General features: G+C 39.8%; 2 protein-coding genes across 2 annotated transcripts; one reads left to right on the forward strand and one right to left on the reverse strand. All coding sequences in view use genetic code 11, as the record gives it.

The window, feature by feature from the left end:
* Window positions 1-1235: 1235 nt before the first annotated feature.
* On the forward strand, window positions 1236-11424 carry EGR_01487 (Neuroligin-3; the record flags this gene model as incomplete). The annotated part of the gene is made up of 11 exons (XM_024490736.1): window positions 1236-1761; window positions 2838-2924; window positions 3233-3388; window positions 4377-4565; window positions 6700-7202; window positions 7470-7735; window positions 8468-8565; window positions 9158-9474; window positions 10069-10261; window positions 10958-11245; window positions 11375-11424. The coding sequence occupies 11 exons, from the start codon at window positions 1236-1238 to the stop codon at window positions 11422-11424; spliced, it is 2673 nt and encodes an 890-aa protein (XP_024355060.1).
* Window positions 11425-12313: 889 nt separating this feature from the next.
* On the reverse strand, window positions 12314-24132 carry EGR_01488 (hypothetical protein; the record flags this gene model as incomplete). Its single annotated transcript, XM_024490737.1, has 20 exons — window positions 12314-12398; window positions 14002-14150; window positions 15157-15442; window positions 15886-16157; window positions 16245-16560; window positions 17679-17837; window positions 18003-18086; window positions 18489-18637; window positions 18886-19234; window positions 19462-19561; window positions 19770-19979; window positions 20021-20125; window positions 20440-20695; window positions 21971-22332; window positions 22755-22898; window positions 23169-23258; window positions 23360-23554; window positions 23693-23853; window positions 23885-24058; window positions 24092-24132. The coding sequence occupies 20 exons, from the start codon at window positions 24130-24132 to the stop codon at window positions 12314-12316; spliced, it is 3687 nt and encodes a 1228-aa protein (XP_024355061.1).
* Between the last annotated feature and the right edge of the window lie 1755 nt (window positions 24133-25887).

A 25887-nucleotide genomic window follows, 5' to 3' on the forward strand; every position in this document is an offset into this window, starting at 1 on the left:
TTTGGACCCTACCGCTTATATTTTTGACTTTTTGACATAAACAGGCCATTTTTGTTAGAAATCATAATTCACAAAAACAGTCTGTCTTTACAACGTTCTGCCATCATACGCCAATCAAAAATAAATGCCCTCATATTTTGTTATTTTTATCCTTCGTTGTTGTGCCAATTTTAATGGAATTCTGTTGTTATGCGTCTGATGGCCATCACATTAGACTCGCCATGTTAGTCGATTTCGATTCCTCCATCGAAAGTGTGAGCCGTACTGTCAATGCAGCGGTTTAGCATGCTTTTCAGAAAAAAATTAAAGTGTTTTACGAACTACCTGCAAAGATTCTTAATTGCAATCGAAGATAAAAATGATCCCTCAATTATCAAGTCCTAGTTGCCATCTTGGAGGGTGCCCTAGCCTAAAACATGGAAAACTCAACACTTGAGAGTGGAGACCTCATCGCTCGGGAAAAGTATTTCCGTTTAATGGTGTGATATTTTGGGAAGCCAGACATCAAATTGGGTACATTTCCAAAACTGTAATCAATGGTTATGTGTAAAATCTTTATGTCCTAGCCATTCACTGATAAATGAAGAATAAATCTTTATTTGGGAGTGTTAATACTTCTTAGCTCTTGAATGTACATTAGTGTTCTTCATTGATATAAAAATTTTACAACAAAACACACTGGAAATAAAATTACCCAATGGGAAATTTCCAACTACTTTCAACTGCCTTTGGAGTGTCTATCGCAACAAATATTATATTTAAACAATCTTTACTCCACTAGCGAATATTTTGGGAGAAAACAAGACGCACAGCAGTCATGGCTTTAAGTCAAGAAATAAGTGCACAGTTAGTGAGGTCCATTTGTTTCGTAAATATGGTAGGTGAATTAAAACCTTATGATAGTTTTGTGGCATTTTAACAATAATGCATTTCAGTTTATTTTAAAAATTGATGAAATAGATTAGGCGATCGTTCATTAAACATTAATATAAATGTCGCACAAGCTTTAAAAGTTAGTTTCCACGAAGGAAGTTGGGAAAATGTGGAAAATAAACCAGTCGTTGCAGTCATTTACCCATCCACAAAGTACTCAAGCGGTGATGGGAATGTTGCTTCCCAATTAAGAGAAGGCTTGTCCGCTTCCTGATAGGCGGGTCAAGATGGACCAATCACGTGCAAAGACTGCAACGAAGATCCAGACTGTGCAGTGTTAATTCCTTGTTTGTTTAATTAGAATGGCCACGACGCCTAGAGCTCTAGTCATTTTAGTATATCTGACATGCGCGGATCAACATTCAATAACCGTTACACGTTTCCCGTCCATTCGCAACTTTGCTCTTGACGGTCGTGTCACAGTTTCGGGTGTAGAGATACGCTTTTCTGATCCGAAACTGCAACCTGTGCACGCAATATACGGTCTACGTTATGCGTCTCTTGGTGGTGAGGGGAACAGCATGGTTTCGAGGACTGGGACCGCGGAGTCGGGAGAGCTTTATCACCAAGCCGCGAAGAGGCGCTTCATGCATTCCGTTGCGGCATTTATTTACGAGACACCGGCACGCGGCCATCTGCAAAAGACTGGACCCCCACCCGAGTGTCCACAGCCGCGTAGAGTGCAGCCTGCACATGACACGTCCTTCGATGAGTGGACAGTCAGGGCTGCCTCCAGTACCACCTCCACCCACCACCTCCTCCAAAACCCGCAGCCCACTACTCAGGCGGAAGACTGTCTGACACTGAACGTCTTTGTCCCTGGGGCAGGTAGGTACCTGCCTCCTTCATGTTTGTATTTCAATCTTACTGGTGATGGCAGTCTTTATACTCGTGCAAAGACCTTTCACATATATATATATATATATATACACCTTGCATTGGAGATAATGCAATGCTCCATGCACACAATATATAATGGAGTCGATTGCTCTCATTCGTCTTTGCTACCAAACAAATCTACTTCTGATCGAGAGCTTCCAATTTAGCTGACAAGTTTTCGATATCGTATCAATATGCTGCTGAAAAGACACCGTCAGACCGAGTACGTCAATAAAGTGGCCCAGTGGAAAGCAGATGCAGCTAAATTAGCTTCGTTTATTATTCATGGCGAGTAGCAGCGATTTTGAAGAAGAGGGAGGCTATTTGGAACACCACTGTAGCATTAGGAGCTAATTAGTTGGGAAAGTGGTTTAGAGGTAAGACTGTTTTTAAAATGCGAAATTTTCATCTGTAGGAAGAGAATGAAGGAGTAGAAAACAATCGTTTTCAATAGAGCTAAGTTGATATCGTAATGACCAGGCCGATTGCAGCTCTGATTGAACACAAAGCATCTAAACAGTATCTCAATTCAACCGTTCACTTGGCGCCTCATGGAACGCAAACAAAAATTGCGTTTTTGGGAATTGCTGGCTCACAAACACCGAGATAACTTTTATTGAAAATCCAAGTCATTGTTTTGTTTAGAGAAATAGGCCAATTTTAATGGGTAAAAGGAACCTTTATGAACCATAATCACACTATCAAAATTATAGCCTTTGAAATAATTCATCCGTTAAACCATAGTTAAGTGGATATTGGTGGTTTTCCTCTGCTATGAAATGCCGGGTTAAAATACTCCACTTTATGTCCCATTCCTGCACTTTAAGTGACTGATTAATCGCTGAACCTAACACCAGCCAATGAACTCGTTTTACTTCCCTTCACTTTCAATTGTTATAAACACACACTTCGACCGCAATTCTTGTAATACTTCAAGCAAAACTATTTGTTGGTATTGTTGAAAATATGCATGACGTAAGGTCGGTATCGCGAAAGCTAAGTTCTTTTGTCTGATACCTAACTAGCTATTGACGAAAAGATGAAGATGTGCACCATTTTAGATAACAATACCTGTGACTTCTCCTACATAGCTGATAACCATTGTCAGTCAGGTGGGCAAAATCTGAAGCTCATATGACATCATTGCAAGTGGTGCTAATTTTACACTACAAGCTAATAAACAAACGTAATTTAATAATAAAAGACTGTCAGATGTGAGCGGCCAATATTCACCCTACCTGGTTACCGCCTCTATACAAGCAGTATGGATATATACATTAATGTACTTTCTTTAGGCAATGAATATTATTACATTTAGAGAATCAAATTTTATTAAATTTTAAGGGTTAGTCCAAGATTACCTAATGGGAAGTACTCTCGGCAGATATTAAATGGACATTTTACGTTGGATCACGTCTAGGTGCGGAGGACCTCAATGAGCATGCACTTCCAGTGCTAATTTTCGTTCACGGTGACTCCTACGAGCATGGATCTGGAAATGCCTACGATTTCAGCCTGTTTTCCAGCCTTGGGAGTGTCATCGTGGTAACGCTCAACTACAGGCTCGGTGTTTTAGGTGGGTTCCTGCATAAAGCTTCCGACTTTTTCTTTGGACACTCGCCTTTTTGTTTAATTTGTTCTCCAATTCCGCGATTCCTAAGTTGAGGGCATGTTTTGTCTATTATGAGTTTTCCGAGAAGTGTATTACTACTATAAACACAGGAAAGCCTCTGAGATAATTCTAGGTGCTTCCAAACCTGGTGATAATCTTTATCCTACAGCCATTTGCTACTGCCGAGATATTCACACCATCATCAACCCTCAGCTATTATGGCATTCGAGAGAGTCGGTACAAATAATAATTGTAATTTTAACTGAATCCGGAAGGCAAAGTGAATGAGACACCCTAGAAAAAAAATGTTATTTTGTATTTTAATTTAACAAACAGATATTTGTATGCAATTGCAAGACTGTCGGATATTCTGTAAATTTTGTAAGCAAAACATCACATGATTTCATTGACATTCTACGGTGGAAGTTATTGTAGTTGTAAAATGGTCACCGTTTTCGTTTATTTATAATTCGACTGAAAAAAACTGTACGCGAATAGAGACATGGGTGGCCCTGCATTTTGATTGCATATTAGAAAAGAAATACAAGTTTTGTGAAACCCAATCCCTATTATTATTGCAACCCAATACGAACGCAGCCAACAGACTCGTTTAAAAGAAGGAGACTGTTTCAAAAATTGCGTAAAGAGGAAAGAGTCTGAAAATTTGTCTCCACTTGGATAATTTTAAAACATAATTTTGTTCTTGCATATTTGGATGATGTGCAGCATTTCTTCTATTAACCGATGCAGTACGAGCACATAAAGCCGGACAAATTAAACCGCTATAGTTTGGTGTCACAAATTCAAATTGTAGCTACACACATAGAGATGTCGTCATCTATCGTCTTGAAAGTTTTGAGGAAATCTGTGTAAGTCATTCGTATTTGAGAATAAAATGCAATCCAAACAGCTTAACATAGATTTGAATGCAATGAAAAACACACGATTGCAGGTTTTCTATCGGAAAACATCGCTGGCTCGACTCGAGGCAATTTCGCCCTATTCGATTTGCAGGCCGCGATTCAATGGGTCTACTCCAATATCCACCGTTTCGGAGGCGATTGTGAGCAAATGACCCTGATGGGCCACTCGCATGGAGCCGCGCTAGTGCATTTATTCGCCACGTCCTTGCTGTCTATTGGTAACATTCCAGGAAGCACTTTTCTTTTTGATCATATGGGAAAAAATTTCACAAAACCTAGAATTAGAACACAGTAAATAACTGGCACATGACATAACTCAGCAATTATCTGCATTCCCAATATAATCAAATTCTCTCCAAGCACATTTAGAGGATGCGCAGCATACATGTTGGCTAACGAATATCTTCTAACAATTTGTGGCATTATTTTCTAGGTACTTATTAGTGCTTTATGTGTAGATAATCCGTGAGTGGCATGCTAGCTGACGTCGAAAAAATGACGGCTTTTAAGAGCAGGAAGAGTGAGTGAGGTCAAAACTGAATTAGCTATATTTTGCATCAGAAGCGATAAAAACGTGTAGGAAAGTGTGGAAGTTGGCATTTTTAAATAGCTTCCGCTACAATACTGGTTCAGTCGCATTCCAAAAACACCACTATCTTCTCCGATGCTTCATAAAGGTATGCCTTAGCTTGGTAACTGTACCTAACACATTGCAATATAAATGAGTTAACAACAGTAGAAACATGTAAATACTTCGCATGAAGTGAACAAACTACTTTTGTAAACATTGTTGTTGTAACTTGAATGATTTGCTTGTGGTAAGTGCTTATGACAATTTTACAGAGTGCAGTGATCTGCATTTCCACTTCCTATGGAGTCCAAAACATTAAATAATCGTATTTTTTTCAAGTAGACTATCATTAGATTTGATTTCACCAAAATGGCGCGAAACTGCGTAAACAATGACGGCGTTTTTCATATCGAGGGCTCTTTTTCCGATTAAGGTGGTCTAAAATATCTTTGCAAATGAATTTGTTCTCCAGAAAGCAAAAGTTATATCTCCTAATATTTTGCAAATTATTAACCATTCGACGCAAATGAGAATATCTTTCCACACTTATACTATTGCGTTTTGTACGACAAAAATGCTGCTTACCAGTTATAAGAACAAGTGTACCAGAAATGACTAGCCTTTTATCCAATAAAAACCTTAATGCCCATTGTAACAACCCCTTTCATAATCAGTTATGTCTGGTCAACTACTAAATGCGTCATTTAAATTGTCGGTCACATAGAACGTCGGTACAAAGTCTTGATCGAAATACGCAGACCCAATAAAAACGCTGTTAAGATTTTTAATTTTATGCAAAAGCAAGTCCGAATAAATGATTTAAACCACTTATATTGCTGATTGAAAATTTTATTGCAGCAGGCGTATGTTCAGCGTCTCATTCATTGAATTAAAATGAGTACTTAAGCTTATTTTTATTCTTAGCGACGGTTCATCCATAAACCCCAATTCCAAACATCTTAAAAAACAAATCGCTGAGGAGTTTTCCTAAAAAATTGGACAATTGAAGTAAATATCAAACAGTTTAATTTAAACGTGAGGGGGTTTTACGCATAAGTTTAAAAAATTGGATTCACTAATCATCAGGCCGTCTCGTACTATCAGTTGGTTTGTGTACTCCATTCCGTATCAAATCTGTACCCCTAATTAAAACTCGGTGTGTGTAAAATCCGTACATTGTGCATCTGGGTGCTAGTTTTATCGAGGGAAAAATTGTTCATGAATAGCGCTATGCTACTCAACGCGATAATTAAAGCTGAAGCACTTCGATAGGTATACTAAAAAGACAGTCCATGCCACTCCCTTTTCATCACGCTTTTCGAACTATTTTCCTCTAAACCGAGACTACACTTCAAATCTGCCTGCTTTCTTCTGTACCAGTGCCGAAAGAAGGAAATCTTAGAGTTGATTCTACTGACATGAAAATCTCCAAATAGATTACATGTACCAATCAAACAGTAGTACCTCGAAGGATTATTCCGAGATAAACCAGAAATTAGCAAAATGGCATTTAAAATAACAATTCCTTTATCTCCCATCTGAGTGCGAGTCTGTCTTGCTAAAAATACGCATTTTAAAGCATAAATTACCCTGATTACAATACCACGCATTTACTATTGATGTGATATTACGTTCGCAAAAATGAAAATTATCAGAAATTCCTCGCTACCACTATTTGCTACCATCCCTCTCACAATCATGTCCAAATTAATGCAGTTTGTCATTATTTTGTCTACATTTTATAATATGATTAACAGTAAGTGTAAATTTTCACTTATAAGGCCCAAATTACTATGGTATAAAAAGACTCGTCCTTTTCGACGGATCGGCCAACGCACCATGGGCTACGTCTGCATGCGACACCGACATCAAGTCACTTATCGAAGCCAATTTCCAAATGCAACAGTCCTCTTCTGCCTCCATTTTTGACCTTCTTCAGGATCTTTCTATTACATCCATCCTCGAAATTCAGCGAAATTTGTCCCGTCTAGGTCTCGAGAGGTGTTTCTCCCCCCTACCAAGGAAACAGCAGGTAGTCACTGTGACACCAACACTTTTCAATCGGGTCAGTCTCATGTACGGACAAACGGAATTCGCAGGATCTATTTTTTACCAAAATGCAGCAATTGATGACAATGTCAGCAAATTCATGCCAGCATTGGTCTACTTGTTAGAACACGTATTTCAAGTCGCTGCCTACCCATTAACTGACCTTTTGAAATACGTTTACGTGCAGTCTGACACTTGGACACAAAATGATAATAGTAGTGATGAGAAAAACAAGGTGCGTTTCATCTGGTTCTAATTAATGGTGGTTTTCGTATGCACCACAAAGGTGTTCAAAAGTGACTGAGTAAAATAATGCAAAAACTACATTTTAAACATGAATAATGGAAATCCAATTAAAATATATTCAGAAACAAAAAAATTGTGGGTGATAACTCATTTGAGACCTAATTCTAATTTAATGGTAATTTTTGCTTTTAAATTGTGACAATTTGTGCCTTATATGTTGCTAAAGATTCAGGAACAATAATGGCGATCATTTCAGATCTACGAAATTTTCACCGACGCGTTGTTCTGGACCCCTGGTTTGGCAACTCTTAGACAACATGAAACCGAGCAGGAGCAGAGCTCGGAATTTAGTTCAGCCGGGTCCTCCCGATATGTTGTTCACTTTTCCCGGGCGGGTTATGGTGATGATCTTAACCTACTGCTCGGTGCACCATTTGTTTCGAGCCTTCACCTCAAGAGCAGCATGAAAAGACGCCTTTCTCAGAGCCTTATTCAATATGCTACAAACTTCATTCATTTTGGGTAATCAGTCTTAAATTATTATTTCTGGAGAATCTGTGATTTAGATCAAACACCTTGATGTTATGAAGCAGCACATTACTACCTGCAACTGTAAAAGGGGTGGTGGATAGGAGTAACCTGACTACTGGATGCATTACTTCGCAACTTTACTGGAATTTATTATCCAACTCCTTTACCACTCGTATACTTATAGAGGATATTAATGACGTCGGCATTTACGCAACATTTGCCCGTGCTTCATGGTCAGGCACACTGGCAAGAAAACGTGGTGGGAGCGTCAAACAAATACAATATTTAGTTGCTCGAAAATAATGTTCCCGCGAAGTTGCAGTTTGCGTCTCTTATCTTACGAGACTTTGGCATTTTGCCCGAAAATAACAATCACGACTATGATGTTAGCTAATGGTCCGAAGGAGGTATTCATTAATTAATTGGGTTGACTAGAATTCGCTTTTATTTGAACTTATGACCCATGGAGGAAGTAGAGAGACAAAGGCTTCTCCACGATTGGGATGGGGAATCTAAGCGAAGGTAGGTGGCATTGATTGACAGTGAGCACATCTCTAAAATAAAAGGCAGTTAATAAAATATAACCTATAATCATTTGGTTGACCACCTCTATTCATGAATTACCGGTGTACAGAAATTCTGCAATTTCGTAAAAGTTAAACTTCCACACCTCAAGATACCTATCAGACTGGCGAGACTAATTTATATGTATTTTTATTTCAGAGATCCCAACAAACATTTTACAATTCCAAATATTGCTCAAAATCTTGCAAAATCATGGCCAGCGTTCAATTCAAGAGATGAACTGTCTCTGAAACTATGTATGCACATCACTTCTTTTTGCTGCATAGGCGGAGTCGCTATCTTTGAAGGCACATCGAACGCTAATTTTACAATATTTGACATATAGTATTATTGTTAATCTTTTGTAGGTGTTTCCCTTGAGCGGACACTAGTAACTAACCTAGGAATGAATTATACAAGCTGTACACACCGAGGATTCATAAATAGTCTAGTTTCGGAAAATGACATTGAACTAGTTATCAACATGATTCAGTATCCAAGAGGCCGATACACTGGAGATGTTTTTAGGCTACTGGAACCATTTCGATTAGATGATATCATTCGGTTCATAACGAATGTTTAGAAATTTGATTTGAAGTGCCTTATTGAAATTAGCAAAAGAATCTAAGAAAAAATACAACCTTAATCGGCGCATTCAAAATAATTCCTGCGCCCTCATATTAGGCACTTTCTTTCTTTGACATTAATCCATCTCAAAAACACTGATTAGAGCCTTTCTAAATTCTCCTATTTAATTCGCATTGTTACTTTCATCATTCAGAGTGACGCTTGAGGACGTTCCAGTTAGTTAATAAGCATGATCACCAGGTGTTGGCATTTTTGTTTTAGTCAAGCCAACTGTCGGACTCAATGAGCCGTTGCCGCCAAATGATGTACTCGATGTTGCTTCGGCTTATAGAAAACGCTATACGACCTTTTGGATGAAAATATTTCCCAAAATTGCTGCTAGTAGCAGAAGAACACCGCAATGTAAGGGCAGAACCATAACCCACTTTGCAGTGCCCGAAGTTCAGTACGGGGAGGCCGCAATGGATGGATATGCACCAGTACCACCCAAATCAACTGAGCAGGTGTCACTGAGTGAAAGACCTTCTACCATTTACAACGAAACAGTAGAGTTCCCATCTTTCTACGATACAAATCGGGTAGAGTACAAATTTTGCTTACACCTTTTAGTTATGCTATAAATGACTTCGAATGAACGAGTGAATTAGCAACGCTAACGGTGATTGCGTCCCATGCATTCATTAAACTAAATGAATTGTTTGTCAAATAAACCGTAGAATAAATCAAAGCAATAATTTCATAGTAGTGAACTACGGCAATAATCGTCCTTACAAATTTTTGTTCCCCTTTACCCTTTAATTCATCCCATCAACGACCCCATTTTTCACCCCAAAATCGCTGAAGTTTTTAATTCTGCTCATCACCAAAAATTCTATTGAGAGTTAGCAATATTTCTTAATTACCAAGAATAGCATTCCATATATTCTTAATAGAATAGACCACTGAACACGATTGAAAGCATGTCAATAGGTGAACCCTCATTTGTGAATAGTAAATAACATTGAAATAGCGATTTTAGCCGGAAAAATGGGTTGGCTATTACTCAAATAACTGATGTGGAATTGCTTCTGTTTGCTGTGGTAGTGACTAATACCCTGCTGGAGATATTAAATTGTATATTAGGAGGATGGGAAGTAATCATTGCCATGACTTTCCTTCAATTGCTCTTGAAGATGGCGCCTTTAACAACTGAAGATTCAAAGGAAGGTTATAACCGAATTTTTCTGCTTACAATCGTCGCGGGCCTGTCTCTATTCCTTATCAACATTGTCTTTACTGCAACCTTCTATTTTTGTCATCAACAACGCAAGGAGAGGTCTAGCGGTATCCTCATCTCAGCCTCCGAGGCGGATCACAGGGAAAACAGTGAGGATGTGTCATAGATTGTACTGACATTAATCGGTGTTGTGTGGGATTCCGGATGTAGTAATAGCTTGCAATCTAAAATCTGGCAGAGGGGGTTAGTTAATTCGTCACCACACACCTTACTGAGGGTTAACAAATGTCGTCTTGCACGCGCCCTTTTGTTGTGTGCTATTTTTACATGAACGCAAAAATTCGACCATGTAACCGTGAAATTATCTATATTTCACTAAGTCACAAGTCGATGAGAATTTTTATCTTTAATAAGTTTGACACATGCGTCTTTTTCTAAAGTGGGCACACATTACATTGAACAATTACTAGTTAAATAAGACTGACAACGACCGAAATTCATACAGTTAAGGAAGTTTAATTAAAAATGAATAAATGCACGGTATCTGTAAGACGTACGAAAATTTTTGTCCCATATATGTGGAAACAGGTATCCTTACCCCCATATCTCCAGCCAATTGAAGGTCAGTTAAAAACTGGGAGGAACGAAATGAGGACTTAGTTTTGGTACGACAAATTCATATTGATGCGTCACTGAAAATATTCCACGTGCCTTCTTATTCACGAAGAAAAAGAAAATTTTTATTTTAACATGGTAGTTGGTCTCACTTTTATGCCTCTTAAAAACAAAATTTACTTCACGGAAGCTAGACGCATGGTGAAAAGTGTTCCTAATTTTGTGTCTAGAAAATAGCCAGGCCGCTAAGCTGACGAGTGAAATGTCAAGTTGCTATCAATCGGTGGTGAGGTTACCTTCACTCAGCTCGGCTGTGGAGGCACCATTTCAGCTGGCAACAACGAAAATGCAGACAGACTTTCAGAGTGTTGCCTTTGAGACTCTGCACAGATCGCCTAACCAATTGGGACAGATATACCCGCCCGGTGGGAACCAAGCAACACCCATGGCAGACCATCAAATCATCGCGGCGTTGGACTCTAGTCCGAAGAAAGAAACGCACATGAGACCTAGCGCTAGTATGATCTGAGGATCAAATACTATATTTCTCCCCTTGCTACTATCCGCAAATCTGTTTCTGTCAAAATAATCTGGAACAAAAAGTGTGATACTTCGTACCAGTGTGCTAATTAAAATTTGTTTTACAGGGTATAATCAAGCCAACCTCGGCAACGGTGGATGGCACTACTATCGTTGAAGCTCGATGCGATATAAAAATGAAATTTTACGTAATACCACCCAATGTGGAAAATCACTGCAAATATTGACTTTTTGGAGAAAGATAACTGGTCAAGAGTCGCAAAATGACCAAAGCAATTGACTGAAGCAATATTTTTTTTATTTTACGGGGAGCCATAATTTCCACCAACACCTTGACACAAAAGTGGAAACATCTCATATCTAATCCAGAAAACAAATAATTGCCCCTCCTAAACAGAACAAGCGGATTCAAGAATGCTGATACTAGGATGGAATTACGTTCAACTGTTGCAGGAAGGCATGAACACACCAACTCCCCGAAAAGCGAAGGCTAAATACGTTCGCTGCCCCTAACACGTTTTATTATGCCCCAACGTCATTTAGACTTGGAGGTTTAAATTAATCAGCAAACTTATAATTTAATGTGTGAACCCATCTTGAGCCCTGCACACAAAGTGGAATAGCCAGTTTCTGCAGTCGCATTGTCACACTACATTTGGTTAATTGAAGGATACCGCCTTACCAAAATTAACAACTGACAGCCGCTGACAGCCCTGAAGGTGTCAACACTAAGGTCCAATCATTAATACCTTGGCCAACGAACCCACCTGATTACCAACACTATGCAGGGACCGGTAAATCGCTGTTCTTTGCATCATCGAAACACTTTTAGTCAGAAATAAAGTGTAAAAGACACACTCCAACTTCGTACTGGCCAAAAGCTATGAAAACTAGAATATACCAGATGACGAATTTAGCATGTAAACGCATTCCATATTGGTGCACGAAAAGTTCAGAATATAAAAAATAATTTATTACAAGTTTTAGCTAAGTTATGCTCAAGTACAAAAAGGATATCGTTGACTTCCTTGTACACATTGATAAAATCAAGATCCATATTTACGATAGATATTTTTCCTCAATTCCACGGATGAGTAATTTCTCACCAGCCAGCTTTGGACCTTTTCGCTTCTAAAAAAGAAGAAAATATTGAGCCATGGTAGCTTGATAAAGGTACTGCAAAGCTCTAATTACATCATTCCCAGAAAATGCGTGGCAAGATTATTTAAAACAAACCTTCTGTAGCGCGAACCATGAACAGTAACTTACAGCAATTGCACCGGCTTTTTCAAATAGGGATTCGCCACATTTGCTAAAAAAGTGGCAATTAAAAATTAAAATTTCACATCTCAAAGAAGGATTTACTGTGATGATTCGGTATTGGCGTGCGGGTGGTCGAAGACCGCCGAAAAGATTTCACATCTTCTCTGGGGCTTTGGCTTTGAAGAAGCTACCTGGCGTGAGACGTGGCCGCATGGTATAGCACATCAAGCCAAAATATACGCAAAAAACACGCCATTCACTGAGTCTGTTTCTCATAACTAAATCAAACCGTTCAAAACACAAGTGAAAAACCAACGGATCTGGAGATAAGGCAAAAAGTACAAGATTTTGACACCAATGAAGTAGTAGAACATAATGCGACAAATAGGTGCGTAGTTGAAATTGACAAACGCCGAACAGCTTGGGATTATTCTGGCATCACTAAAAAAGTAATCCACATGAGTGTCCACACACAATAAAACCCGATTTGTAAAGCAAACAATGATTTAGGTAAGGATATCGGATGTGGAAGAATTAAGAGGACGTGTTAAAAGTTTGTCGCATCTGACAGTTGGCGTCTTTATCCTCAAATCACCCCTACATTGAGCAAGACTTGCGGAATCATAGGATTGGCTACATACATGCTTGATATTGCAGGTGAGAAACACTTCTCTTGTTCGTTCAGTGTAGGAAGAATGTCAGATTTTGGTGCGAAAAGATATGGATATCCAAAAACGGTAATTTAAAATAAGCCTATTTATATAAATTAAAACTAAACCTACCTAAATTAAGTTGGACTTGAAAAACACATAAGCTGCATTATATTAAAATAAATGCATTATCGAGAGTAGATCAAAATCTTCAATCAGAACATTCAAGCAATTGGACTTTATTTAGAAACTTTGAATAGGTAAGTGCTAGAACCAAACAGCACATAGCGAGCCCATTCGACAACGAATGGACAATGGTGGCATCTAGATTAAAAGAAAAAAAAAACTTGCGCAACGCTGAGCGATAAAGGGCAATGATACCAATTGAAGGTCCAAATATGTTGTAATGATCTAAATGGATCGTTAACCAGCAAGCATGGCGCCTAATATCCAAATTAAGGAGGTTCTTTATTGAGGTACTCAAATCAGAGGGGAAAACTGAAACCACAGAGCACCACCAACAACAATCAACTGAGCCGCCAAGTGTGAGCGAGTGCAGATAATTTCATTATAGTACAGGAAAAACATTACTAGAAACAGCTCATATACAGATCTCGGATTAGGTAGACTGTCACACCTTCCGACCACTACAACGTCCCAAATTGATGGGGTATTATTGACTCGATTAAACAAAAAAATTGACACTCTTCAAAGTGAAATTTTATAATCGTCATGAAAATATATGGCTTTCAAATATAAAGAGACTAGTCAATTGAACAGACTGTCAAGGGGGAAAGACGGAAGCCTAAAAACAAACCTACGTGCATGCAAAGTTGGGATAGCGATCCAACGTAGTCATCCTGGTTTTGCAATTTCGACAGGCGAAGAAGCGCCTTACACCAATGGAAAACCTCAATTTGTGTCCTTCTTTGCGGCAAATTTGGCTGGCATGTAGCGATCTATACTGGCACTAAATGAAATCGCGACAAAGTTGCAGTGGATCGCGCATGAATGAAGCAAACAACAGGGGATGTTTTTATCTTTTGCTTCAAAGTTAAACTTCCATTCCTTAAAGTAAGGTAAATGTTGCTAATGCTAAATTCCTAACCCCTTCCTTGCAATGGTAACTGGCGCCAATGAAGAATTTTAAGTTTCATATTCTCCCCCGACAGGCAAACACTTCTAGTCGAAATCAGCTAACAGTGGTTGAAATAAAATCTAGTATGAACCTGCAATTTCGCCAATGTGTCACCAAAAGCAAAGCACTTGACAACACTGATCATTAGTCAAATGGAAAGTTGCGCATTAGTCTGATTAAAGGCAAATACGGAGAATTTTAATCAAACAAATTGATATTGGGCTAGAAGATGAATTATTCTAAATAAATCAGGCCTCTCCAGATAACAAAGCGACAAATTTTGCAAAATACCAAATCACCAAGTAACGAACAATATTGCCCAGATTTTAGACAAGTTTTAAATTACTTGTTTCATGTAAAAATACGGAAAGGAGAAGCTAAGGCAAGTGATATCGTCAAACATGTTACTCATTTCAAGGATGATTATGAAATACCAATTTCCATAGCCACCGTAATGACTCTATTTTCCTTGTTTTAACCGCAATACTACAGTTAAAATAGGAAAAAAGGTGGTAATCAGCAATTTTCTAAAATAAGTGAAATGGGTGCAAGAAATCGGAATGCTTGTTGTGTAGCAACCTTAAAAGATGCGAATTGTTATACCTAATTACTACTTCCAGAAATAATAAAGAAGCAGAAATCGTAGGACGTAGGAAGCATTGTGTTAGTTTGGTTCATTTTAATTTATTTAATCAGACGCCAAAGACCTGACACCCAGTAATTACTGATTTTCTAAGTTATCGGAGAACATCTAATAAAAAATGAACAGCCCTGTAGGTTGGTGATTTCGTTCAGACATTAAAACACTTCAAGTTCCTACAGAAGTTTGTGGACGCACCCTGAGGCAAGTGACGACCTGGCATTCCTGTTCATGCTGATTTAAAAGCTTCTCCTCAATGCTATCGCGTGCTTCGAGGCAAGAGAGCAGCTTCCATTCAGCGCTGGCTTCGTTGACAGCAGCAATGTCAGCGTGACGCGAACCCTGACTGACCAACCTGGCAAGTTCCTCACGGTTCCCACTCTTCCAAGTGTCTGAAGCCTTCTGAGTTCTTTCACAGCCCTCCTGTTCAGAATTTGTATTCATTTCCGAAAACGATACTGGACCTAGTATCCGTGTAAGTGGGCTACAAGGGAATGGAGGAAATTAATTTTAGTTCAATGAAGTCCCAATTAGTCGGTTGCAGCCGATCGGAGCCGCGGGCTTACACAAAGTATGGTGGAAGGTATAGTAAAGCCAGGGCTTCGTGTGCTGCAAACTACTTAAGCTACCCTACGTTAACACTAAGATAATGACTCGGAAAGAAAGCTATGTTTGGATGAGAATGTTACAATAAATGCGTATCTTGAAAACCAAATAGTATAAAGTGAAACCTGAAGAGAAATATTCTTAAGCACAGAAATGGACTGGACATCAGCGAGAACACTATTCACAATAGAAATGCTGAATGATGCAAAGAACAAAACAGAAGTCTGTCCCAATTTTAAGGACATTTAAGCGTAAAAGGAGAATTCATACGGATGCCATGAGCGAAGCCAAATTAAGGCTGTATAAAAAGATATAACGCACGAAGGTTTAGTCTTTTTGGAGGGTGGCTGAGAGACTATGTCAAGTATTCGTTTCTGAGTTTGTTCTCGTGCAGACTGATGCAGAGCATCGATCCCGCCCCTGGTCCGGACGAGGGCCTCAGATCGCCGACGAGCAGCATCGCGTGAGGGCAGGACTGTGAGGGTCGTGTTCAGTTCTGAGTCTTGTGCCGAAACTGGTCCCAAATCGACAAAATAATCATCGCTTGCGCCCGCTTCAAACTCACGCCCAATTTGAGGCTTCTGTGCTAGTGTCTGCGTACACAATATAGACCGAAATTAAAAATAAAATTCATAAATTTCATACATGGGAGTTGGTCATTGAATTACCATCACAACTACCTTATTTTTTACGCCCGCGAAGAAGGTGGAGAAAGTTTCATGCAACTTCGCTTGAGGTGTTGCATTTTTCAGGTATTTATCTTTGGCCGAGGGTGGAGGCACGGTCAAATGAGAAGCACTGGCGGTCTCAAAGTAACGAAGGAGATTCAAAGAACCTCGGGTAGGACGAGTTGGGGTAGAAGCAAAGGGAACTTTCAATTCCGAAGGCGCCGACTGAAGCGAGGCCTTGGAAGCTGTAGACAGAGCTGACAGGGACTGATCAATTGGGTGGCTAGATGATGCAAACTTAGCTATATTCATGGCTAACCGGGGCGATCTAAAAACAAGCATAACCTATGAACGCGTAACCATTCCTAAACCTCCGTGTGGATGGGTTTGGAAATAAGCAAGAATTCATTAAATTACGAAGCAAAGGAAAACCACGCAGAAGTGGAGTTGGGGCGTGAACTAGGCAGTGTTACTTTTTATCGTCATCGTCTAGATCGTGATGCATAGGTAATATGAATTGCCACCATAAAAAGTGAATTCGTTAAAAGTCACGATTAAGTAGCAGTAGTAACACGAGGAGAGCAGAGGAACAGGGCACCACACGACCCCTTATATTCCTGAAAGGTCTGGTGAAGCTAATTCTGAAAGACTTGCTGTTAACTGAATTGCGTATTTGCACTAGCCAATTAAAATTTGAAGTGATAACTGCCGAAATTCACAATTAATTAATCGCGGATTCAGCGTTAGTTTCAGAGTCTGACAATGGGTTGGGAAGGAATACGTCTCCGCAAAGACTGTCAGCTCCCGCGCGATTGCTACCGAAATCGCGAAATCGTGGGAAGTTAATAAAACGATCTAGTGTGAAGGAAGTAAATGCGTTCTCTATGGGTTTGATAAAACATTTCTGCGCTTTCGGATAACCGAATTCGCTATTAATTGTACTAAGCATAAAAAACTAAAGTAATTGAAGTTAATCATGGGAGTCAAATGCGCGAAAAGAGGAAAACAACAATAAAAACAGGACCCAGTGGAGTTATCAACGCTAAGTAAATATTTGTGATTCAATCAACTTTGCATTGGATACAACGCCAGATACTAATATTTTCAAGGAAGGTCATGTTATTTTAGCATAAAAAATAGGTAGAATAATAGTGGACAGCGAATGGAACCATATAAATGAAAAGTTTTTAAAAAATTCAAATCACTCCACAACAGGGGTGGGAAAGTAAAGGTATTGTACAAGCAACACTTGTACATTAAAGGTGTTCATAAGTTAATGGATTTTAAAAAAATCAACGTGACCCACTTCAAACGAGAGTAAGTTAATATCTCGAGATCTGCATATTATACAGCAGAAAAAGGGAAAGAGGAAAAACTTTAGGAGTCTCTTAGTGTCAATTTGAGAAAATAAGAAGATATCACAATAGAATGAGACCATTAGCTCACACGGCGGGTCTGCTATGAACGCGGGAGTCTTGACTGCGATCGACCCGCATAGAGGCCGGGCGATGTGGTAAGAATGCACTGCTCGACTGAGCCAAAGCTGAGGAAATACCGATCGACCTCTTCAAACCACGACGCTGACCGTAACTTGGTTTGGAGATCCTAAGGTCGTCACAAATCACATAATAAAGTCATCTTTTTGATATTCTAGAAAATAGAGAAAAAATATGAAATATATGGCACATGTGACTCATTAAGATCTGGTATATTTAAAAAATATTAAAACCAATAGTTTTGGAGAGAAACACCATAACAGGGAACCCTTACAGCGCGGTTGCAAAACCGGGTCGCATGCTGCTAGCGGAATGGTATGCAGCTTTGACATGCAAATCGCAGTATCGGCATATATTCCTAAAAAACGAAGAAGCCGTAATAGCAAAAAAATGCTGCTACCAATTTCCGAAAAACTATACTGCAAGCGAGGAATTTGGAAGGAAATTAGGCTCGTGTAAACTATGAAACTAGACACTAAAACATCAACTGAATTTTTACTAACAACAACTGAGTAGAAAAGCATCAATGCCGAATGATTAAGCTGTACACGCAAGAATGCAGAAATAGGACGTGAAAGTAGCACATAAAAAAACAGGGATGAATGCGAAGCGGGACCACTGGATTAAGAATAGTAGACTACTACACATTCGTCCAAACGCATAAAGCTGCCTAATATGCACGTTAATAACACTACCTTATGACATAAGCCTAAAACTTCACAGTGCCGTGTAACGAGATGAAAATCGCACCACCGCTTACTTATTAACAATCCTACTGCAAGGCCTTCCAACTTTGGTAGTGGCAGCACAGAGCGCGAAATCAAAAGACATTCCAAGAAGCATCACAAACGGGGCAGAGTCCACGGTAATTGATAAGCCGGCAGCATTGGTGCTTGTTAAGTTGCCATTCTTTTCAATGACAAATATGGAGCAAAAGTAAAACATTTCAACACGCACGAACCCTTTGCAGAAATTTTGAGAATCATTCAGTGCAGGGGAAAATCTGGTTCACCAAATAGTTTACTATGGATGATAAATTTACAAATACAAACGGATAGTTAAGAGGCATAAAATTTAGTGAAGAACGCGTAAAACCTCCACTAAACAATGCAATAATTTAGTGGCAGAAGGACAGATACCGAAATCGACGCGCTTACTTCGCTGGATGAAAGTAATTTTGGTTTAAGAATTGCCACGACGGTTCCTTCCGGTTCCTTCCATAACTTCTCATGCACAGCTCCGAAGAGGAAGAGACTGATATTTTGTCCGTTTGGGGCTCCTGTCCCTACTTTCATTAGATCCGTGAGCCGCCAAATTGAAAAAATTTTGTTATTTCGACTACGACGTGGTGGGGTCTTTGAACCTATCACGCCGACAAGCACCGTAGCCTCTGTCTGCAGACTCGACCCACTTGACCCCACCGCCTCACGAACATACTGGGAGAGGCTAAAAACACGCCGATTGCTCGTTCGTGCCGCCCATAGCTCGGAGGAGATTTGAGATCGTCTAAACAGTTTAATGGTATTTTCTACAAATATATTGTATCTGGGTGGAAAATACCTTAACAAACATGTCTGTTATGATTTGAAGGTGACCAACTGAATATGCAACTAGCTATGTATTTTAGATAGATGCATCACGGCTTAAATGATGATATGATGCCAAGACGGCACAGTCTAATCATGCTTTCTGCAAAGCAAGATACTTGCCAATGTAGTAAATGTGAAACCTACATGACACGTATATTTGTGGGTACAGCCACGAAGTACCCACCATCTTTCGATAATGATGAGAAGGAAGGTGAACCCATTCGAGAGTTACCAAGCGATGCCACTATAAACAAAGGGGGAAATTGATGGATCAGAAAGAAAAAGAAATAGTAAAATCACGCCACATAATATATTAAAAATAACCTTTTACAGCACGAATAGGAACTTTGGTTAAGAAACACAAGCATTCCAATCCTCACTTTTTCTATTAAGGCAAATTATCTCAACTTGGAGAAACGATTAGCAAACAGATAATCCAAATAGCAACTTACGAGCATTAGCGCGTTTGAACTCAGAGATTTGCAGAGCTTTTCGCTGAGAATCAGTTAAAGAGTCATGTGACCCAATATTTGCGACTTGCTCAGAAGCACAAACAATTCGATGAACTTCCCTTTCAATATGCGTTTCATGCTTCTCAGAGGCTATTTTTGACAATGAGTCCCGAATTTTTAGTCCATACTCACTTAGTCCTGATCGCCAAGCTAGGAAAAAAAGATTGAAGAACCGAGACAAGAGCGCATACCGCCAGTATGATCGAGAATGCTTTCATTTTCAGTGTTAGCAGATTGTGGGTTGGTAAGTTCCATGTTGGTACGTGCTGGACCAAAGAGTTCCGCAACCCCGACATCTGTGAAGAAAAACCTCGATAATGCTGAATGGACTCTGTAACAAACTGCGACTGGTGTCAATCGATAGAATAGAATATAAGTACTTTGTTATTAGCTTGGTTTTCTACCTAAGTAACAATAACAACAATGAATACCTAAAATCAAAATTTTGTCTGGTGAGGAGACGTTTGGGGAAGATATTGTTCGGCTTCCTTCAAGATAAGATGTAGTTTAAGGCGTAATAAGCTGGTACGGTGGCAGTATTTTGTATTTAGAATAAGTAAATGCTGACACCACATTATCAAGCCACAATGCACTTGAATATTAAGCAAACCTCTGGTAGGTTGTGGAATTGGTGACGGAGTAGAAACAGCATTAAGGGTAGCAGTTCTCATTCCCCATGACTCGACCTCTTCCTCATCTTCCTCCTTAACATCGCTCCAATCAGAGCTATCACTGCTTTCGCCATCAGGGTGAGCGAGGAATTTGTTTATATCCTCAGCAGCCATCGGAGCAGGAACAGACTGAGTGCGTTCTGGTCGAACCTTAGCTCCGCCTTGGGGTACCTTTGAGGGTGGGTTCACAGGCACCTAAGGGCGTCGAACGGATACAAGCATACTAACCACTACTGAACAAAATTTTCATCACCGTCGGCGACGATATCATTTCAGATAAAAAGTAGAAGTGCAAAGAATTAGACCAATCTGGAAATACTACCCCAGATGCTGCATCCTTTAAATAGACTGGTACACACTCCAGAATGCAAAACTGTCTCGTTCTAAATTCTCCCCCAGAATCTTCAACATAATAAATGTTAAGACGGAACGACAAAAAAACAAAGCCGATAACCGCAACACACAATGAGTCACAATAGTACAATCCCCGTGCGTCTATTGCCTTTATGTCGTGAAGCTCACCGACTTATTAATAGTGACGAAGTTAGTGAGGCACCTGTTCATTTTCACTTGGTGACAAGATCAAACTTGATCACTCTGAGTCAACTCGTCCAGTTGGCACTGACACTTTAAGAAGTAATAAAACGCATATAGTTTTTAGGATAAACCCATCCAGAAGCGATGGGACGCAATTGCACGCATTCATTTGTAGTATTAAAACACCGTTGTAATAAACCTTCCCTGTAATCCCTTAAAAGGGCATTTCAAACTAATAACAACATTGATAAGTAAGCAGCGCTTTGCAACCCTAGACATATAAGACTACTTTCAAGCATAAGTAAAACAATGCGGTTCGTGGAATTAGAAGATAAGAGCAATAGAGAAGAGTGAATTTCAGTTAATATGAAAAGCTAGTGTATTTAAATTTCATTTTTAAAACATATACATAGGGAGGTAGGTATATGAGAGACAATATACAATTGAAGAGAAATAATGTACGGCCTAACGATGATAACTATTGTGCCACGCATAATGACCGAAATAGTTCCCCTGGGCACTATGGCAACTCCTCGAATATCGACCACAAATGGATCCTTCTCCTAATGAATAACGTTCATTTTGAGCACTATGGCAGGCAGGATAGGGACTCCTGTAGGTTATGTGGTCAAATTCTTGGAGCAGCGGCTTCTTAGGATGGCACCTATGACTACTTTCCAAGATACACAAATTATCTTGTCGGAGATGACGCCTACGATAGTGGAGCTTGTCCATTTCGCAAGCTTGATTGTCAATTTTTTCCTTATTTGACCGTTGAAGTCGATTCTCGACCCCTGAAGAGGAATTCAAGCGTGAATCCATTGAAATGGCCGGCCGGCATCCATGCCTTCCCTCACACAGCCCGGATCGAGGGGCTGGATCTTCTGACATTGGCAATTCCCGAGTAGGTTCATTTTGCGTCTCAGATCTCACTAAAGTAGTAGGGTTGCCCTTTGCACATTTAAGCGTGTTACGAACGCGGTTGTAGGCACCTTGAGCATTGGGTAGATTTTTATAAGGCTCAAAAGGCTGAATTCCAGAGCTAAAGGCCTCAAGTTCAGGGAGCTTTTTCTGGGCGCATGATATATTAAGTGGACTGCTTCCTGAACCTGAATTACTACTAGTATTTGCAACTACGTGAGCGACACTTGAGGGAATAGCAGTACCCTCTTCTGATTCTAGCTCCAATTGTTCTTTGGCTGATTCACCCACAGCGCTCCATTGGGTAACTTTTCCATAAAAACCAGCCTCCACAGTAGTGGCATTGCCCCTCATCTCCCTCTCACGATCAGCATCTGAAAAAAATAAGTGTGTGAAAACGTTGCAGTTGAGTTGTAGTTCATTTAACCAGACATCGCCCCCTCCGTTTTTTTATCTATGCTGCGCTAGATACCGCATCGCAAGGTGGAAGCGCAATTAATCACAGCAGTCAATTTTTATGCGACGGTTGCAGGGAATTGAAGGTTACCCATGATACGATGCATAAGTGATTATCTTTTCAAGGAGACGTAAAGACTCACTAACCAAATATGCACGTTTCGCGCGATCTATAATAAAGTTTTAAATAACTATTTATCTATATCACCTTTATCACGTTAGAAGGCAACCATTTCGCAGCCACCTAATTTTAAATCCTACACACGACCAAATGTGATTCTGAATCTTGCACCTTGACTCGCTAAGAACTTAGCAACCAATAGATTTGCACAGGACTTACCGTCGACTGAGGCAGATTCGGCGTTAAGTGGGAAGATTTGGTCAGCAAGCGATGCTCTAGGACTATCCGATGCTTCACGTAGAAACGTTGATTCACTGGGGTCTAAGCGCGTTTTCGATAACTCCTTGCATTTATTCAATAATTCTGTTAAACGTTCATTAAAAAGCACTGATAGTTACGCATAAAATCAGATGGTTCACTACCAACAAGGCAAATGCTTAGCCAACATAGTCTTATTCTCGGAAATTCCAAGAGTGAACTATGAATCGATGGGCAATTTTCTACTGCAAAAAACTGGAGAAATCGTCAGTTAAAGTGAGTCAAAACAATTGGCACGCAAAATATGATCGAATTTCACTCAAATATGCATCCCAAAGCATAGGCTATAGCGATTTAAGAACTGGATGGACCTACCGGAATGGTTAGAAGTTAATGGGAGCGAGTTCTCTAAAGCATTTATTTCCGATAGCAATCGCTGACGCTCACCCTTCAGATCATTCAAATCTAATTAGGGGAGAAACCGATAAAATAATGAAAGGGAGTGGTGTAATTGGCACCTATCAGGGAAGTATGAAAACAAGACTATGCTAAGAAAATAGAACAACCTTTGCTTTCAAGAGATTCCTTATATCGAGAAAATTCCAAGATATTGGTGGAACTATTACGAAGGGAAAAGATGAAGTTTTTCAGCAAGTGACGCCTTTGAATGCTGGGACACTGAAGTGTGAAGTACTCATCGCGTAATTTACTAGAGCAGACGTTGAATCCAGGATATGCAATGATTGCATCCTCATTATATTCTACTAGTTTAAATGCAAAAAAGCACTTTAAGTGTTATTGATAGACAAATACCCCACAAAACATACGAGTGAAACAGAAAAAAGCCTAAAGCATTAGTAGTCGAAGGATTAAGAGACACCAAACTGACGATTGATCACCTTCAAGACCACTGTCGACCTCGTGTTCACCGTCAAAAAATGGCAGCTGTTCCACCTTTGCTTTACGCAACCATCCGGGAGGATAACCCATAGAACGCATCCGATAAATGTGTAAAGGGATATCATGGTGTGAAATATGCAGGGCCTCACGAAGTTCGGAACTGAATTTCTAATCAAAAGTATGTTACTTACGAAATACATCCAGGCCTGATTTTTGAAAATTTCCCATTCTCGTGATATCGCTTTGAAATGGCTACTCTCCGAAACTTACGGGGAGAAATAATTGACTTGACTGGAGTGTCTTCCTCGGCATCTCCATAGCATGATCTTGACGAGCAATAAATTATGGGACTGTCATTTGAGATACTAATTGCGTAAAATATATATGGAGACAGTTACCACCGAGTACCACCAGTATCGAGAACGAACGACGGCTCCATCAAAAGCGACTGAGAAAAACTGACGCTAACAGGGCGGAAGGGCAAAGTCTAATATAACATTGTTAAGATCATGGTAAATTAGAATGTAATACTTCACCCAGCCCGTAAAAAGTATTTGCTAACAAATATTTTTTCCAGTAAAAAACTAAAATTTTTTTCTGGGCACGTGCATATTTGTCATCTTAACAAAGGGTGCGCTAGTGGTCTAGCCCTATTAGAAAAAAAAATAAACTTCCCTGAAATCGGGTTAAGCACTATAACACCACTTGTCTTAAAAGGACAAAGAGTATAATTAAACAAAATGCCCAAAACTGTCGTACATTTGCAAAAACTTGCAGAGGATTGCGGCTAAACATTTTCTGAGCGGCTGTGAAAATACCTCTCACTGTAGTCCATTGTGCTAGTACAGTTCCTTACTTCTCCCTGAAGTTGTGTAGCGCCCCGAGACTCCCTTAAGACGAAAGAAGACACAATACTCGGGCAGAATATACATATTCAGCACATAGAAGATGTCTGGGCTATTGGCATGGCCCATAAGGCCAGCCCCAGCCAGCGAGGTACAGGGGGGCTAATTCAAAGTACAAAAGTGGCGCCTCACCAGAACCGAGGGATAAACCACTATCGTACTACAGTTGCAACAAGCCAATTCAGCGTAAGGAACGTATATCACTGATGTACAGAAGGGTCGACATGTTGCTGACATGGCAAGGAGTCATACCAAAGGGCAGAAGTAAAATCCACGGAGGCTCAGCTGCCCGTGAACTTAAAAAAAGCACACTCGTATTGCTACACAGCTCCCGTTTCATATAAAACTTTGTCACCGATGCCTCTCTAGGCCATCCTCAAGGGTTGATTACTACTGTGTAGTCCTAGATTAAAAACCATCCAAGAACCAGCAACATCATCCATTTAAGACTTTTAACGTGTGCCTAAATTTCTCCATTCATAAATCCTGTTGTAAAAGGAAAATGTGCTGTCACCATTCCACTTAAGTCAGGCCCACACTCTACGGCAAGGGTCTTTCCTGCGTAGATTGATATCCGGAAAACACCGGCCCAAGGCCGGGATCATTTATTAAAAAGCACTTTTAATAATAAGAGCTAAGGGCTAATGTTCTTATCTATCCCACCTTGTCAATCCTTTCCCATTTCAATGCTGCTCAAGCATCTACCTAACTGGACTTAATTCGGCCGGTAGAACAATGCAGACAGTTTCATAATAGACTTTTCAATAAGTTTTAGCTGTAATACTCTAGTGGTTTACACCCCAGTATTGGTGAGGCGCCACTTTGAACCTTGAATAAGCCCTCTTGTACCTTGCTGGGTAGGCTGGGCCTTCGGGCCATGCCAATAGCCCCGACGCCTTCTCCGCACTGGACACATATTCTGCCCGAGTATTGTATCTTCTTTCGTCTTCAGGGAAGTCTCGGGACGCTACGTTAGAATCATATGCAGAAATTAGCTAAAATTTTGGTTTATAGCTTTCCATGGGGAACCTCGTTTTACCGTATATACATTGCAGAGCTCAAAGTAATTTTCGTGGAACAAAATTTTCAACGTTATTACTATGATCCAATCTGCCGTCCTTTAAACTTCTTAAATAGTGTCTTTTAAATGCCACCCATTGTTTTCAGCGCAATGGTCTTTTAATAAAATCCGGATTTATCTGTTCAGTTCATACAGCTTGTGAAGTAAAGAAATGCTTATTTTAATGATGTTATGGTGAAATTGGTTTTACTACGTTGATACCTCCAAT

The sequence above is a fragment of the Echinococcus granulosus genome (genome assembly GCF_000524195.1).
Source record: "Echinococcus granulosus chromosome Unknown EG_S00005, whole genome shotgun sequence".
In the NCBI taxonomy this organism is placed as follows: domain Eukaryota; kingdom Metazoa; phylum Platyhelminthes; class Cestoda; order Cyclophyllidea; family Taeniidae; genus Echinococcus; species Echinococcus granulosus.